We start from the raw sequence: 17,089 nt of genomic DNA, 5'->3' as shown, positions 1-17,089 counted from the left end.
TCCAGGTGCCCCAATTGGTCCATGTTATTGAACGAAGTGGGAAGGTGCCTCACTGGCCCGGGGCCGCAGCCTTCCATGACTGGACAGCCAGGCCCGGTGGGGTGAGGGTGTCGTATTGGGAAATGGGCATCACCCCGAAGGTTTCTCTTTTCCCCTGGACTGAAGCGGGGTTAGCAGTCACAGGACTAGACAGCGGCTGTTATGGGCTCATATTCGTGTCTGGTAGAATTTAAATAAATTGGCTGGGGGCTTCTGTTTGTCACCAACACAGACGGAGGCCTTCTGGGACCCGGCAGACAGCAGGGGACCCATGGCATCCCACCTCACGCCTGCCTCCACTGACATTAGACGCCAGGCGTGGGGCTAGGTGCCCGGGCCCCCGCGGTGCGGAACCTGGAGGGAAGAGGGCCGCACACGCCGGGAGTCACAGGGAGCGAGGAAAGTGGACTGTGGGGAGGACACGCTCTTGGCTGCGCTGCTGGTGGTCGGAGGACAGGGGCGCGAGGCTGGGTTTAAATTCCCAGCTTCCGAGCGGAGGCCTGGGGCTGGCCCCACCGCGCGGTAACCGTGGCTCTGCCTCTCCGCCCAGGTCGGTGGTGGGCATCCCAGCCTGCGAGTCCCTGGTGCAGCTGCAGCCCAGGCAGAGCTACACGATGTCCGTGCGAGCCCTCAACATGGGGGGCCCCAGTGCCAGGAGTGACCCCGTGACAGTCCACACCACAGGTACGCGCCCAGGCCACGTGCCCTCAGGGACTTAAGGGAGCCACGCGTGGCAGAGCAGAGCTGCGTGACTTCACTGGAAAATACGGCAAGCCAGGCCAGGAAGGGGCTGGGGACATCAAGGCCCTGGGGTCCCGTTTTATAGACCGGGGACTGGAGGCCCCAGTCACAGAGCAGTCTGGTGGCAGAGCAAACGGGACGGCTCAGGCGTTTTCTCCATACCCTCAGGTGGGCTAGAGGCTTGTCGCCCTGCACTGCGGTGGCCAGACACCTCATTGCTCACATAGGCCACGCGCCGCCCTTGGAAGGGCATCATTATTCCCTGCAGGAGCTGTAGGCCGTGGCCGGTCTCCCGTTCTGCTGTCTCCCAAGAGTCTCCCAGCCACCCACGGGCCCAGCCTGGCCATGGCCGCTCAGCCTCTCCCTAGGCTCTGTCTGGCCGCAGGGGGTGCCACGCCCCCAGGCCCAGCCCCTTGCCCTGTGCACTTGCCACCCTCCTGTCCTACAAGGCCAGATGTCGAGCGAGCAGAGACATCGCTCGCAGCCCTCCCTAACTCTGCCTTCCCAGGAGAAGCAGGGCGCCCGAGCCCAGGCTCTGACTGGGGCTGTTCCCAGAGGGACGTTGTGTCATTCTGTCCCCTTTCCAGCGCCAGGAGGAGAGCTGTGTGATTAATTCCCTGTGTTGCTTCCACATGGTTGGAGAAAAACCAGCCGAGGGGCCACCGAAGGCCCCAGAGCTGGTGCAGGCTCGTGCTGGGATTAGGACTCAGGTTTTTCTCTTCGGTAGCCCTGGGCCTGCCTTAACCTGGCTGGTCCTCCTTTGCTGTGCCGACCCGGTGTTTTTGAAATGTCAAAGTCTGGCTATTTCAGTGAAAGGGAACAGAGCAAAAGGGACAGCGAGCCCCCGATCATTCGGTCATCTCTGAATTAGTTTGTTCGTACAGTTTTTACGAGTGTATTTATGAATGAGGCCTCTGGGCGGCTCAGTCGGTTACGCTGGGCTGAGATGGTAACGCCTGAACCCAGGTTTGAGATGAAGAGAAGTGACTTGACAGGAACTCGGGGAGAAGAACAGAACTTGGCTAAGACACGGGAGTGGACAGTGAGTTACAGTGCTCTCAAACGATGCCTTTTTTTTACTAAATAATTTGTTCTTAAATCTATTCATACCACTTTGTGATGAGATTTTTGTTTTAACCATGATTTGGGGAGGGCTGTCATCTCCTTCCCTCTCCCCGACAGCCCCAGTCGGAATGTTGAATTCACTTCCCTGTGTCAGACACGTCAGTAACCATCTCCCTGGTTCCTGTTTCCCCGGCCGGCGGGAAGAGGTTCCCACCCGCACACGGTGTTTGCCGCCTCCTGGTTCAGAGCCAAGCCTCTGGAATCGGAGGGGCACGGGGTTTCGAACTGGAGATCTGTCCTTTGCCGGTTGATCTTTTTAACCACCTGCGCCTCAGCATTCTCCTCTACAAGGGAGAATAATAGCACCAGTTTCTTTCTTTCTTTTTTTTTTTTTTAAAGATTTTATTTATTTATTTGACAGGCAGAGATCACAAGTAGGCAGAGAGACAGGCAGAGAGAGAGAGGGAAGCAGGCTCCCCACAGAGCAAAGACCTCCCCCCATGCGGGGCTCTATCCCAGGACCCTGAGCTCATGACCTGAGCTGAAGGCAGAGGCTTTAACCCACTGAGCCACCCAGGCGCCCCACAGCACCAGTTTCTAAGGGTTATTGGTGAGGCCTGAAGCAGCAAAGACTTGCAAACCGCTATGGGGGCTGGGCACAGGGAGCCCGGTGCGGGGTAACAGGAGGGGGCACCCCGCGAGGCTCGGGCTACAAGAGGAGGTGGCAGCGGTGACGGGCTCTTGGTACCTTCGCAGGCAGCCGCTTTCCCCTGAACCAGCACACCTGCCATCCCTGGCTGACCGTGGCTGACGACGGGTTTACGGTGGTGCGAAGCGAAAGGGAAGCCCCCCCGAAGGAGCCGCTGCCTGGCAACACCCGGTTTAGCAGGTACTTCTCATCAGCCGCTCACTGGAACGTTCTGTGAACCTCCCTCATACTTGCTATTGTTCAGGTGCGAGTGGGTGCTGACAGGCGCTGTCTCGAGGGGAAGCAGTCCCTGAGATACATGAGGGCCGAGGGGTCTGGTGGGGAGGGGAGCCTGGAGGGGAGGGAAAGGGTCCGGCTGGCGTGGGCGGAAGACACACATGGCCGCAGAGGTTGGGTCCTGGGCGGGAGGAGTCCGACCACGAAGCCAGCCGAGGGTCACACTGGCAGGTGACGGGAGAGCAGAAACGAGGACATAGGTCCCAGGGCTGGGCCCCGCGGTCCCTCTCCTATATCGCGACACATTGTTTTAAAACTCCTGATGGAGACCCACGATGGAGGCTGAACCAGGGGCGGTGGGGAAGCCGGGGATTCTGCGAGTGCCTGACCTGGGAGCGGGGGCCGGTCCCCCAAAGACGGGCGCCATCTGTCTAGCTCTGTAGTGTTTCCAGACCTGTTGAAACCCTTTCTTTATGTCTTACTTCTTTCCACATACTTAGAGGACACTTGAACTCAGGGCAAATACACACTACTGAAACAGGAAAGTCAAAGCAGTGGGAGAGAAAGAACACAGGTCACGTTCAAGAGCAAATTCCGTTTCCAGGAATTCACGTGAAACATGGCTCTCAGCTTCCCGGCCATCAGGAAGAGATGAGGTCGTGGTGGGTTGGATTTAGAGTCGGGAGGATCTTCCAAGAAGGAAAAGGGGCTCTCCTACGGGGGCCCCAGTGGCCACTGCTGCATATGGTATGCAGCCTCCGTGCCCGGGGCCCCGACTCTGCCGGGGCTGGCTCTTCCCCTGATGCCGGCTCCCTGCTGGCCTATCTGTTGTGTGTGCTAGTGTGTTAGTGTGTATGCGTGTGTTGGTGTGCACAAGGTACGGTGGAAAGTGACTTTACCCACCTGCCTCTGCCCATTCAGCCCAAGGTCAGGTGGCAGGCAGGGTAGGAAGAGATAAAGGTCTTACCTGTGTTTTTTTAAAAAAAAATTCAACGAAGCAGATTTTGAAGATCTTACTGGCTTTACTCCCGGCTGTCTGAACTGGGCAGTGTCTAGTCCCGCGGGCAGAAAGGAGCGCCGAGGAGCTGTGCAGGATGAAAGACTTCCGTGGGCCGAGTGAGCAGGAACAAGGACGTTTCAGTGGGCAGAGCAGCCGGCGGTGCAGGCGGGTTAAATTCTTTCGGGGGACAGCAAGGTCTCTCAGGCATGTCACCTCACTCAGCAGTGAGGGGGGCTCAGCAGGACGGGGGCTGAGCCATTTGGGGCCTGTTGTCCTGTTTTCCACCCTTTCGGTACCTGGCTGGTACCAGGGTGATGCGTGTCCCTCTGTCGGACAGCTACCGGGTCGTGGCCTCCCGTGGTGGCCCCTCTCTGGGACAGGATGCTCTCAAGAACAACACGGGGACAGCTTTCCTGTAGTAGCTTTCATCCACACCCAGTCCCCTGAAAACACCCGCCTCTGACCACGCCTCTGCTCCCTCCCCTGGCGTGTGAACCCCAGGAAAGCTCCCCAGGCAGACAGAGCCTCAAGCATCCCCCGCTCCAGCCCTAGGATGTTGCACCGAAAGCTGCAAAACGGGTTTTGGCCACTGGGGGTTTTGGCCACTGGGGCCTGTGCCGGTGGTCTAGCGCCTCCCCTGGAAATATGGGAGAGCTCCCCATCTGGGGTTCTGTTCGCGGCCTTTTGAGGTTCAGCCAAGCTGAGTTAGTCCCAGTGTAGTATCTTGTTACCGGTCTTTCTGGTGCCCTCTGAAACACCGTGCTGGGTGCTTAGGGTAGAGATGAAAGCGCTGTCCCTGCCCACCTGAGATGCAGGTGTCAGGGGCACACCTATGAGAGATAAGATGGGAGTATAGGCAAGGCACTGTGGGAGCCCCAAGGAGGAAGGCTTCCTGCAGCGGGAAGGGCTGGAAGGATGAACGGGAGTCCTGCGGGCCAACAAGGGAGATTCAGAACCTTACACAGCAGAAGCAGAGAGGCCAGGCCGTTTGTTCGGAGAAGGACGAGCGGTTGGGCACGTCACGGGTGCAGAGTCCATAAGGGGAGGATGAGAAGAGGCGGGAAAGATGGACGCGTTCTAGCGCAAAACAGGTTTGGACCGTACCCTTCTGGTCACGGAGAATTAAAGTAGGGGAAGGGACAGGATCAGATTCGTATTTCAAAAGGATCACAGTGTGAGCTGGGGAAGTGGGGGAGAGGCCTGGGGGTGGGGGGGACAAGGAGACCAGAGAGGAGGCCGCGGAGGCCCTGACATAATCAGCAGTTGGAGGGCGAATGAGGAGATGGACGCAGCAGATCCTTGGCCCGAAACACCACTGGCAAGGAGAGTGGCCGGCTGGCTTAGGGGCGGGCAGGGGAGGGATGGGTCAGGGGCTGTAATCTATGGATTGCTGACAGGTGCTGGACACGTTCCAAGTGCTTTACGCGGATGGTCTCACTGAAGCATCACAACAGCCTGTGAGCTCCAAACCGTTATCGGTCCAGTTCGATAGATGAGAAAACGAGGCACAGAGAAGTAAGGGAATTTGCCCAGTGCACACTGCTGGTAAGGAAGGGTTGGTGTCAGAGTTCAACTAGAAGCTGAGCTTGTAGCCACGGCATAATTTTTCTGTCTTAGTTTGCTGCCTTAGGTTACTAGGTAGACGGTGAGTCTGTTTCCCAGAAGGGAGAAGACATGAGGGGTACCTACCCCACCCCACCCCACCCCAAGCAAAACCCACAGCCTGGCCGGCGGGAGGGGTAGGAAGGTCCGAGTTCTGCCGGGGACGTTCTGAATGAGACCGCAGGAGGCTGGAGGTGTGGATCTGGAGCTTGGAGTAGAGACGGCTTCATTTATCAGAGAAGGATTGAGTTCATATGCAGTGCCCTTCCCAGAGCTTCATGTGGCCTTCAGGACTGGGGGTTTGAGGATGTGAGGGCGATCTGGCCGTGACAGCCGTCACCCCGTGGATCACCAGGGTCGATGCGGCTGATCCAGCTGGCTGGTCGGGGCTCCCCTCCCACCCCTGCTGCTCCACGCGTCTCCCTCCCAAAGCTGCGTGCGGGGTCCAAGAGGACGACCTTCCCGGGTAGAGGAGGACCGTTCTTCGGTCAAGGGTATAGGAGTAGCTGTGCTCCCCTGCCAGAACGTCCAAACAAGCTCTCAGGGTCCGTTTGCGGGAGAATTTAGGGCCGTCAAGCTTCCACGACTCCAGACACAGCCAAATGAGCCCCTGCAGGTGGTCATCTGCCTTTCCATAGGTTAATTAATTAATTAATTAACTTGAGGTTTGAGAGTAGAAATCATGCGTTAACGACAGCTGAACAAATCTGCCTAGGGATTTGGGGAGCCACCTTGAATTTCGTTTTAGAGATACTCATGTGGCCAGATCTCCAACAAGAACCTTTCTCTGGAGAATGCTGCCTTGTTGTAAAACAAAACGTAACTCTGACCTTTTTAAGTGTAATTGTTCCTGGGGGTGTCTTGGAGGTGGATTCTGATCATCTGCTCTTCACTCTTCTTGGGACACGAGTCCCCATCTTCTGCCTGTGGGCTGCCGCTTCCCACGGGAGGCGTTCAGAACACCGCCCTCCACGTGTGCAGACCACCTGCTGACCGGCCCCAACAGCTGGCATCACTGCCCAGCATGGCCAGGCTGGGCTGCCCCAAATCACACGTGCTCCTTTCTAAACCCAGGTGTGTTGCCATCATGGGGAATCTAATTCCAGTCCGAGGGCGCCACTACTGGGAGGTGGAGGTGGATGAGCGGGCCGACTACACAGTGGGCGTGGCCTTTGACGATGTCCCTAAAGAGGAGGACCTGGGAGCAAACCGCCTGTCTTGGTGCATGAGGCACAGATTTGCATCATCGAGGTAAAGTAACATCTGGAAAGCCAGTGTTAACATTCGCTTTGCAAGAACAGATCCGAGGTCTTAGTAGTAATAATGAAGGCCTACAGTGTGTTTCAGAGGATGTTTTAGGGCATTTCAGGGGCCTTTTCTAGTCCTTTTCCCTTAAGTCCAGATGAGAAGAGAAGGAGCAGCTTTGGGTGCTTTTCTTTCAGATAAAAATAGCTAAAATTTGCAGAGAGCTTGTTCTGTGCCAAGCACTGTTCCACACTCTTAGATATTTTATCCTATTTCCTTCTCAAATCTATTATCCCATTTTAAAAACAAGAAAGCTAGGCCTCCCAGCGGTTCGATAATCCTTCCAACATGGGTTTTCAGAGCTTGGAATCCAATCCCGGCCATCCGGCTCCAAAGACAGCATTCTTCACCACTAAGCGACTCGTTTTCCCTGTTCAAGTCATGTTATTAAATGCATACATGTTTGATTTGAAGCCTCAATTCTCTTTCAGTGGGCAGACACTTAATAGTTAGGGCTCATCCTGGTTTGCTTCTCCTGCAAAGCACTCTGTCCTATAGGCATGGACTAGTTCTAGAAAGCTGGGGATATCCCAGGAGGCCCCCTGGCCAGTGGACATTGTCAGACTTAGAAAGCCACTGTTGCAACCTCCCTTTGCCTCAAAAACTGTAAAACTTCCCACCATTTTCCCAGCACCTCTTTGTGGGGCCTCTGACCCTTACTGGCTTGCTGAATCCTATTAACGTCTGAGCTGGTGTTCTCTGCCTGTGAGCTTCCATCACGGTCAAACACTGTCTGTCATGCCCGCGCATTTGTGGGAAGCCCAGCTTCCCCTGTAGGATGGCCGGACTAGAGCTGACCCCACTAAACCTCAGGCCCAGTTCGAGGAATACGAGACGTACGAGGCACCGAGCCACAGGGTTTCTTTGGATTCTGCCTCAAGTAAGACTAAAAATCAAAGTGTCCTCTCCTAGAAAGGTAGGAATGAAGAGCAGAGAAAGACACTGTGTATAGTGGGGAGGGGGGTTGGCGGCAGGACAGAACACAGAAGAGGATGGAACATGAGACGGCATGGAAAGACAGGCCAGAAGCCAACCCCGAGCCCAGAGCAGTTGCCCGCGGTCCCCCCTCGGAAGGACGTGCGTGAAGAGACGGAGTTACGAGTGCAGGATGAGGATTGGGTGTCCTAGCTGACTCGTATCTCTTGCCTTAGTCTTGCCTCTGCTGTGCTGGAAGGAAGCTAGAGGGAGGGAAAGCTTCTGGTGGCTGCTCAGCTAAGAAAAGGAGTCGAGGGGAAGATGAGGCGAGATGGCCTGGCTTGCCCTCACGCTCGAGACTATTCTGAGTGTCCGCTCGGGGCTGTGGACCTGGCCCTGAGCTCTGCAGGCGTCTGTGGGTAGCAGGGGATGAAGTCCCCACGTCTGGTCTCGGTGCCAGCCATTTTCAAAGCACACGGGCCACAGAGCATGGCTGCTGTCGCCGCTAACGGTGACCGGCCCCCGGGCGGCCGCGCTAAGGCTGAAGGTTTGAGAACTGTGCCTGAGTATTGTGCGCACTCTCCCAAAAGGCCCGTTTTATTACAGGAAGCATCAGGAGGTTGCCTGTTTCAAATGTCTTCATTATGAAGGCTTTATACATCCGATCCTTAAAATCCACAAATTTTTAAAATACCTATTTCTACACAAATTTTGATGCAATAGGAGTGTATGCTACTACATGTAAGGTTTTTAGGTTAAGAGATTGTTCAAAAACAAATGGAGTTTAAAAATATGTCTCAGGGCGAATTTTAGAAAAGAGATAAATAATTTTGGAAATGGCCTATTTGGGTAATCAGTTAATAAAAAATAAAACAATCACAGGAGTATGTGAATAAAATTAATATGAAATGCTGTGTAAGTAAGCCCTCCACAGAATTTCTGAAGCTCTGTTATATCAACACTTAAATGTTCAGGCACGAGTATGAGTTCCTGCACAACAAGACGACTCCAGGTATAAGAATAACAGTGTCCCCAAGGAAGATCGGCGTTCTGTTGGACTATGAAAACTCAAAATTGTCCTTTTTCAATGTGGACATTTCTCAGCACCTTTACACGTTCAGCTGTCAGCTCCATGGATTTGTGCATCCCTGTTTTTCTCTGGAAAAGCCTGGCCGTCTGAGGATACGTAATGGCATCGCAATGCCCACGCACGTCACTTTCTATTAGACCGTCCTGATGCCCGGCTTCCTGTCGCTGTTGTGGTCCCTCCCCTCCCAGCCGCTCAGCCCTCAGCCCGTGGGCCGGGCACTGAAGCACCACGCACCCGGCCCCAGTCGGCTCCCGCTCTCCTCTGGCAGACGGGTGTGCTGACGCTCGTCTCGGCGGACCTGGGCTCCAGGCCCTCGCTGCCGCCCGTGTGATGTTCGGTGCGTCCCCACCAGGCCCGGCTGTCACGTGAGGGCTCTGCCAGCGTGAACCCAGAGGTCCTTCAAGTGGTCAGGCCGTAGCGGTCTATTTTTTTATAGGCAAAGTGTCTGAATCTCCAAGGCCTACAGAGCTCAGGCTGAGGGCGAGAGAATGGGAGGGAGGCGTGTGACACCGGTGCTGTGTCACCACGGCCGGGAACAGACCTGCAAAGACGAGGGGCCGTCCACAAAGAAAAGCGGGGAAGCCATGCGCCTTCCCCTCTCCTGTGTTCCCAGCACTGTCGGCGCTGTGATGAGGGTCTCCCGCTGCGCAGTGACGCCGTCCCTGTCCTTCACCGAACCCCCCCGCTCAGGCTTTGCAGTGCCCTCTGCCGTGCCCGATTCCGTGAAGGCGGGTCGGGGTCTGTCTTGTTCATCGTCCAGTCCCTGAGGCCTACCCCGTGATGAACAGGTTCCCACCGCCTCTGGGATGAGTCCGTGTCCTCTCCATCCAGCCACCGCCCGTGGGTGCGCTCTCCCTGCTCTTCGGCTGAGGGACGGTGGGGCCCCCTCAAAACCAGCACAGGACGCGCGGCCGGGAGACACCACGGAGGGGAGGCGGTAGGAAGGCACAGAAGGGCCCCTGCAGCTTGATGGCAAGAAGGGGACACGGACTACTCCGTACCACCACATGGATGCACTTTCGCTGCATCGACGACGGGCCGGGGAAGGAACAAGGAACACACAGACGTGAGTGGCAGCTGATCCTAGGAGCCGTCCCATAGAGAGACCATCCCATAACGAGAACCAGGTTCGAAATCAGAAGACCCACACTGGATCGCTAGTCTGTAGCTGCTTTGCCTTCAACCCTAGAAAAGTCCCACTATCTTGAAGCGCTCCTGTTTCCCTTTAAACAGAGAAAAACTAGTACTTGTTTCATAGGACAGGAAGATTCCCAGCGACCGTGAGAGGGCACGACAGTGTAGGGCGCAGAGCGAACGCGCGGCAGCTTCTGGAGACAGCAGCCCACCGAGACCCGAGACAGCTCTGGCGGGTGGCCTCCCGCCGGCAGCTCTGGGACTTCCGGCCCGGCTGCTCTCGTGCCATCCTGCGACCGCGGGACCCGGCCCCGCTGGCTGCATCCCCAGTTCTGCAGCCCCAGAGGGCGGCCGTCTCTCAGACTCTGCACACAGCACCTCCCCGTCGCAGAGCGAGTGACTCGTCTGTGAGGAATTCGCAGACCGTTCTGTGTCCTGCCCTGTGGAGGCCTCTCGAAGCAGACATCACCTCATCACTCCGGGCTTTCTGTGAACTGCAAACGCCATGGCTCTAGAATCTTCTGTTTCCTAGCACACTCGAAGTCCGACAGTGAACACCCCTCCTGTCTCCAGCTCGGCCTGTGATGTGAGCAGCAGCTCAGATCCCTGACTTCACAACCCACCTTGACGATATCCCAGCTCCTTAGTCGCACACACACACGCACACGCGCACACACGCGCACACACACCTGCCTGCCACGCTGCATCACTGGCCTGAAATCAGGAAGGTACGGCCCGCGTGAGCACAGACGGTTCAGGTCACAGACACACGCGTGCATCCAACCCTGTTCTCAGCTCCAGAGGCAGAAACTGCAGCAGGAAGTAGGACATCGCAGATAAGGCAAGTCTGAACTCCGGATTCTAGCAGGCTTTATGAAATGTTTCCCGTGTAATACGGACATGTATAAATGATAAAAACTTGACACCTATATAAGGTCTGAGTGAAATTTTTATTTGATCAAGGAAAAAACAACTAAAATTGGCACTGAGCACTGACATTTAAAATTCACTTAATTTACACAAGGCATATGAACAACTTAAAGCATCATAATTACTCAGTGTAAAAAACTTTGGTTTAAACGTGTTTCTTCTGCAAGAAGAAAAAATTAAGTCTAGAAAAGAACCAAACAAAACTTTTTTTTATCTGTAAAATATTCCAGTTCCTAAAATATCACGAATAATCTGCTGAAACTAAATTTTAATAAGGGGCAGGATTTACCTCAAGGCCATGTTCACCTGCAACCCCGCTGATAAATCTGTTAAAAAAGAAAACAAAAAGGATTTTTAGAACATCAGACAGTCGAGGCCACGATCCCTGACTGCAGTTAAAACAAAACATGTCAGTATGTTCTTTCCCTACGTTCACCTGTCTCACTATATAACCCTTGAGCAAATTATTAACAGAAGCTTTGGCTTCCCTCAACAAAGGGGAGTGAGAATGTGTAAAAAAAAAAACAAACACAGAATCTTAGTGTCACTAACATGGGTTTAGTAATTCAGGATAGTCTGATTTGAAGGCACCTGAGATAGGACTAGAAAGCTGGTGAGAGACTTGGGATATAAAATGACACTGGTTGCTGATAAAATTAAATTGCCTTTTATTTGGAAACGTGTATATTTAATAACTGATTTCCTGCTGGTTCAGACAATGATATGCAATCACTTATACCCACTCAATAAGATATTTCAGAAGCACGTGCTTGGTGATCAGTATCAAGCAGAGTGATTACATGGACATCGAGGCCTTTTCTGCACCACTTCCCACCCTCCAGTATTTGTCAGAAGCAGAAGCTCCCGCGGCTCACACGCTGGCCGCGGCCCACAGCGCGAGTCCCTCTGACACAGCACTCCGCCACGCAGACTCGCTGGTCTCCGTACAAGGAGGCTCAGCTCCCAGAAAAGGCTGCACCACGGGAGAGGTCCTCCTTCCACTTTCCCGAGCAACTTCTCCAATTTCCAGCCCCGTTCCTATCAGTTCGCACTGTGCGAGTTTCCGTGGATCCACCTTCTCCCACCCTTTCTAATCTAGTAATTTACTGCTCCTATTTTACAGTAAGACGACTCGAAGTGTGTAGTTGCTGTTGGTAGATAAGTAGGTCTTGGATTTATTTTGCAAACAAGACCTGTTCTATCTACCTTTTCCTTTAGGAGGCTAACAGCAGAGTCGGCTTGACTTCAAGGACTCTGTTTTCTTAGTCTCCAGAAGACCAAGTCCAGCTGTTAAAGCACGGTCCTCTAGTGTGTCCAGAACGACAGGAATGGTCATCGATCACTTTTAGGTAACTGATGACTTTTCAAGTTTTCAGAGATTTTTCTTCACTGCATCCACAGTTAAGGAATCTAAATTCAAGATGAGAACCGGTGGTTTGGGAAGAAGACTCCAGCCAGGGAGCAAGTCTCCTAGAAGGCACGTGACGATGAGCTGGGCACGAAGCCCGGAGGCAGGAATGACGTCCGAGTAGCTCCCGCACAGGTGCTGCCGCCCTGCTTGTTTTCTGCTGCTCCAACCCCAGGAAACAATCGAGCCCATTCACCGATTGATTGCTTTTTCTTCATCTTCCCAGACTTTAACACTATCAGGTTCTCTGCTCTGTCTACTCAAATCCTGGCGGACTCAAACTGTCGTTGATCTGAATTGTGACAATTGAGCTACACAGTGCGCAGCTCAGACAACAGGCAGCCATGCACGCAGAGCCCATAAAAAGGCTTTTGTATTATGAACTTGGATTCTCCTTTTGCGGTCTCCCTCATGCTCATTCCTAGGTCTAGATGTGGGCTTAAGAGATGCCCTTAAATTCCAAAAGACGGGTCTGAGTCAGGAATATAATCCACTTGCTAGGAAAGCACTCGATCAACAAAACCTAGGTCTCCCAGTTATGCATTTTAAGAAGGAACTTTGTTTTTTTAGAGATGGATTTCCTGAGTACATACACTGCTTCATGGTCAACCTGTCATCTCGTTCTGCCACTCAGAAAGCTTCCTACCCTCTGATTTCTTTTATACCCCAAACACCCACCTGATGAAGGTGGAAACGGAGAGAGAAGGAAGCAAGGCCAAACCTCTGAAGAAAGGCAGAAGATACTTGATAAGCCACAGATGCCTAGGCACCTGGAATGGACCGACCTGTTCTTGTCCCATCTAATCCCTACGTAGCTCAAAGGTCACTTCCCGGAAGCATTTCCTCCTAATTCCTCCCTCTCCCAGGCTGAGTTCAGTGCCACACACTCACCTCTTTTTGAGTGGCATATTGCAACCCGCAACCTGTGTCGGCTCCACTCGGCTGCACGCAAACCAGAGGCAGGAACTGTAGCCCCTCCCCTCCAAACCATCAGAACACGGACGCGATGAGGTCTGCAGAGCTCATTTACCTGGAAAGAGGTTAAGAGACATCAAACTGTCTCCCAAATTAAATCTCTTCATCAGAAAGCAAAGCACTTTTAAATTATGTGCTGGGTGAGGAGAGGGAGATAAAAAATATTCTCAGCCTTTCTGCAGTCCCCACATACCTAAGGATCCACCACAGAATCCCACTAGTAACAGCCACTTCTGACCTGGGAGGATGAGGAGGGGGTTGACAAGATCTGACGCGTGAGGAAGAGGTTTAGAATGCTTTCTTCCCATCACCACAAGACATCACTAACGCTCACACTTAATATTTATTGCAGTTTTGACTATTCTTAGGGAGCCCATATTTTAAATGCTCTGAAACATCAATTCGGTTTTTATGTCTGGAGGCTGATGAGCAGAAGTGAAGGCCCTGACAGAGCCTGATCGATCCCTGATCGATTGCACAGCACCCCGTACCACGGCTCTCTGCCGGTCCTAGAATCTAAGACTTTCACAGAAAAAGGACATGCTGTAAGGTTAACGACAACCCCAGGGATGTATAAAGACCGCAGGTGATAACTTCTCAAAGGTCAAGTGTCTTTTAAAAATCATTTTATGGGAGAGATTTCCTCACCCCTCCCGCCCAAAATTGTAGCCAAACTCATTTATCAAACACAGGGTGAAAATCCAAATATATGGAGGCACCTCTTATTCTTGAAATCTCATCCTTTCCTAAAAAGTTGCTGATATTTTCGGATCCTAGGTTTCATTATTTTAAATAGGAAAACTCTGGGGACACGTGGGTGGCCCAGTCGGTTGAGGGTCTGCCTTAGGCTCAAGTCATGATTTCTGGGTTGTGAGATCAAGCCCCGTGTCAGGCTCCCTGCTCAGTGGGGAATCTGCTGCTCCCTCTCCCTCTGTGCGCTCTCTCTCTCTTTCCAGAAATAAATAAGTAAAAATCTTTAAATCAGAAAACTATATTCCCAGCCCTTGAAAGAATGTCAAGCCAATCTCCCCAAAATAACTGCATATAACTCTACCAAGGATTTCTGTAAAGTCAAAGGCATTTTAAACACCGATTACCTACTCAGGTAATCATTATGAACTCAGCAGTGGGTACATTTCTGTGCAGTTACTAATCCACCGAAAAGTCTCAAGTTCTGGAAGTGAGAGAAGGGAGATGCGTGCAGACTTTAACATGCTGCGGTCACTGGAGGAGAAGGTAAGAGCTGAACAGCCGGGAGAGTGAGTGGAATAGAAACCACCTACGGACTGTCCATGTCTAAACCCAGCGAAGGGGTGGTCTTCTCTCCTCAGCCCGCTCCAGTAGTCTGAAGCGCTGTCTGCAGCACTACGCAAACCAACAGGAGGAAAGGAAAACAAAATGGAAGATGTGTTCCTTGTGCCTGGAATTATACGTGCCCTGGAAATAAAAGACTGCTCCTTACTGCATTTTTAAGGTAATATTTCTGCCCACGTCACCATCACTTGCAACAGCAACCATGTCTACATCATCCCAAGTTTCTTGGGAACATTTACGCAGAGCACTTGTTCTCAGGGCCTGGCTCTCATGGAGGCCCGAGACCCTTTCAGAGGCTCAGTCAACTCGAAACTACTTTCATCATTAACACTGAGACAGTATTTGCTCTTTTCACTCTGATCCATGAGCAGACAGAGCAGAGTTTGACCAGATGCTACACTATGTGAGGACATTCATCACGGACAACAGTATATGCTTGAATGTTCTGGTGATAAAAACGTTTCTCAGTTTTAACTTCTAATACTAAAAATAATCGTGTGTGTGTGTGTGTGTGTACGTCCCACATAAACAAAATCTCTTTGGAATCCTCAGTAATTTTAAAGGAGGATCCTGAGGCCAAAAAGTTTAAAAGTTCTTTTTTTTTTTTTTTTTAAAGATTTTATTTATTTATTTGAGAGAGAGTGTGAGAGAGAGCAGGAGCGAGGAGAAGGTCAGAGAGCGAAGCAGACTCCCCATTGAGCTGGGAGCCTGATGTGGGACTCGATCCCGGGACTCTAGGATCACGCCCTGAGCCGAAGGCAGTCGTCCAACCAACTGCGCCACCCAGGCGTCCCTAAAAGTTCTTAATACAGAGCGTCCATGGCTTCCCCACGATGGTCTAGTTGAGCGAGTTCCTCGGTAGTAAGAGTACACCCATGCTTTTCAGTACTTGCTAATGTACAAGCTGTTCTGTAGAACTCTGAGGCGTACACAGTTTCTTCATTTCCATTTCAAAATACGAGAGAGATGACGGGGCAATGCCCAATACGGTTAAAGAGCACGAGTACCAAATGTAGTGTTACCTAGGACAGCTGAGGCCTGACTGCAGGGCACCCGACAGCGTCTCACCTGGACTTGGGGTGAGCTTACAGGCTCACGGTGGCTGGTCTGATTCAGACGGCTTCCGAGGTAAGCATTTCCACGGGCTGTGACAGCAAGTCCTCACAGCGAGAGCTCGGACCGTAAGTAGTTAGCTGGCAGTCTGGCAGGGGGAACTCGCATCCGTGAAACTCAGGCCTCTAGAAAACGACAGAAGGGGCTCAACGGACTCCTCTCCTGCTACACAGCATCTGTGATGTTAACAAATGGCTGCGCCTGGGTGGCTGAGTCGGCTGAGCCTCCCACTCTTGATTTCAGCTCAGGTCATGATCTCAGGGTCAGGAGATCGAGCCCCTCATGGGGCTCCGCAGGGAGTCTGCTCTCCCCCTCTACACCCTCTAAAATAAATAAATCTAGACACACACACCCCCAACAAAGGTAAACAAATGACACAGTTCTAACTCCTGAAACATACCGACTTTGCCTTTCTTGGATTCATTCTGCACAGAAAGGTCAATCCCCGTCTTCACTCCCTTAAAAAGACGGCTTAGCGATCCAAAAAAGCCGTTCCGATGTGGAGGACAACATGATGGCCTGGAGACGAAGAAATCTCGCTCCTGGTCGTGGCTCTGTCACTGACGAGCTCGGGGACTTTCCGCCCGCCCCCTCTCACTATGCTTCGACTTAAACTGAACCAAGGGCGACGACCCAGACGGCTGTTCCTCCTCCGACACCAAACGACGTTCCCGGCGGATTTAGGAAGCTTTAAAAGGACCTGCCGTGCGTTTCCGTCTTCAAATTCATGCAACAGGTGCCGCTGCCTCAAGCGGGAGTCCCCGATTCACACCGTCTGCTTCCGTACAGGCCCTCGCGTCACACCCCTTAAGCGACACGGGCCACCACGGATGTGGAAATCACCTACTGCATGATCTTTCCTTCAGCCTTACTCCGGGCGTGTCTCTCTCCCTCCCACACACATCCCCACCGCAGCTCCGCGAACCACCCTGCTGGGTTTTTTTAGACGACGTCGAGAAAGCTGAGCGCGAGCTCGGAACGGGACCCAGCTCAGCGGAGACGCGGACCCCGCGGCAGATACGCCGACCGCTCACCTCTGCGCCGGTTCCCCGCCATACCTCCCTTAACCCGACACACCAGCCAGCCTGCCTACTAAGACACTGTTACCGCGCGCCCCGCTGGTGGCCAGAGAGCAGCCTCACCGTACGCCACGGACGGACCCCCGCCCCCGCTTCCCCATTGATCGCGGCAACGCCTCCTCCCTCCTTCCGGTGGAAAGCAGCCCTTTCCGGTTTCCGGTCGTGGGGAGGAAGTCCCGCCCCGCGCAATAGCGCAACACCGCGGGACGCGCTGACGCGACACAGATGCGCCCGCAGATGCGAGTCCGTGGCGGGGTCGGTGGACCAAGAGACTCCTGGACTGAGGTCGCGGTTGCTGGGTCCCGGGTGGGGAGTGGGGAGAGGGCAGAGCAGTTCAGCGGGGGCTGGGAAAGCGGCTTGGAGACTCCGGTTTCCCCAAGAACTCGCTCCTTCCTCCCTGAGCTTCCTTCGGGGGATCGAGGCCCTTCCCTCGCCGGCTGCCGCGTATTTGACT

The 17,089-nt window shown here is 53.3% G+C and overlaps 1 protein-coding gene, 1 long non-coding RNA gene and 1 other non-coding gene across 4 annotated transcripts in view; 1 reads left to right on the top strand and 2 right to left on the bottom strand.

Annotated features, from left to right (window-relative positions):
- The window catches only part of FSD2 (fibronectin type III and SPRY domain containing 2), a 44,592-nt gene extending 33,942 nt beyond the window's left edge, over positions 1-10,650 (top strand). For both annotated transcript variants that reach the window (XM_044232124.1, XM_044232125.1), the window contains 4 exons: positions 590-723; positions 2,602-2,734; positions 6,447-6,623; positions 8,567-10,650. In XM_044232124.1, the coding sequence (XP_044088059.1) occupies positions 590-723; positions 2,602-2,734; positions 6,447-6,623; positions 8,567-8,819 (697 nt within the window). In that variant the 3' untranslated portion in view covers positions 8,820-10,650. The remainder of the gene's footprint in view (positions 1-589; positions 724-2,601; positions 2,735-6,446; positions 6,624-8,566) is intronic.
- Positions 10,651-10,702: 52 nt separating this feature from the next.
- LOC122894387 lies at positions 10,703-16,620 on the bottom strand. Its single transcript, XR_006381786.1, has 4 exons — positions 15,957-16,620; positions 15,512-15,681; positions 13,046-13,184; positions 10,703-11,072 (listed from the first exon to the last, which is right to left on the bottom strand). It is a non-coding gene; the product is annotated as an uncharacterized LOC122894387 (long non-coding RNA).
- LOC122894737 lies at positions 11,893-12,019 on the bottom strand. The gene has a single exon (XR_006381809.1).
- Positions 16,621-17,089: the final 469 nt, after the last annotated feature.

Source organism: Neovison vison, chromosome 13 (genome assembly GCF_020171115.1).
Source record: "Neovison vison isolate M4711 chromosome 13, ASM_NN_V1, whole genome shotgun sequence".
NCBI classification, from domain to species: domain Eukaryota; kingdom Metazoa; phylum Chordata; class Mammalia; order Carnivora; family Mustelidae; genus Neogale; species Neogale vison.
The sequence above is the reverse complement of the archived record's forward strand: the minus strand, read 5'-3'. Positions and strand labels throughout refer to the sequence as shown.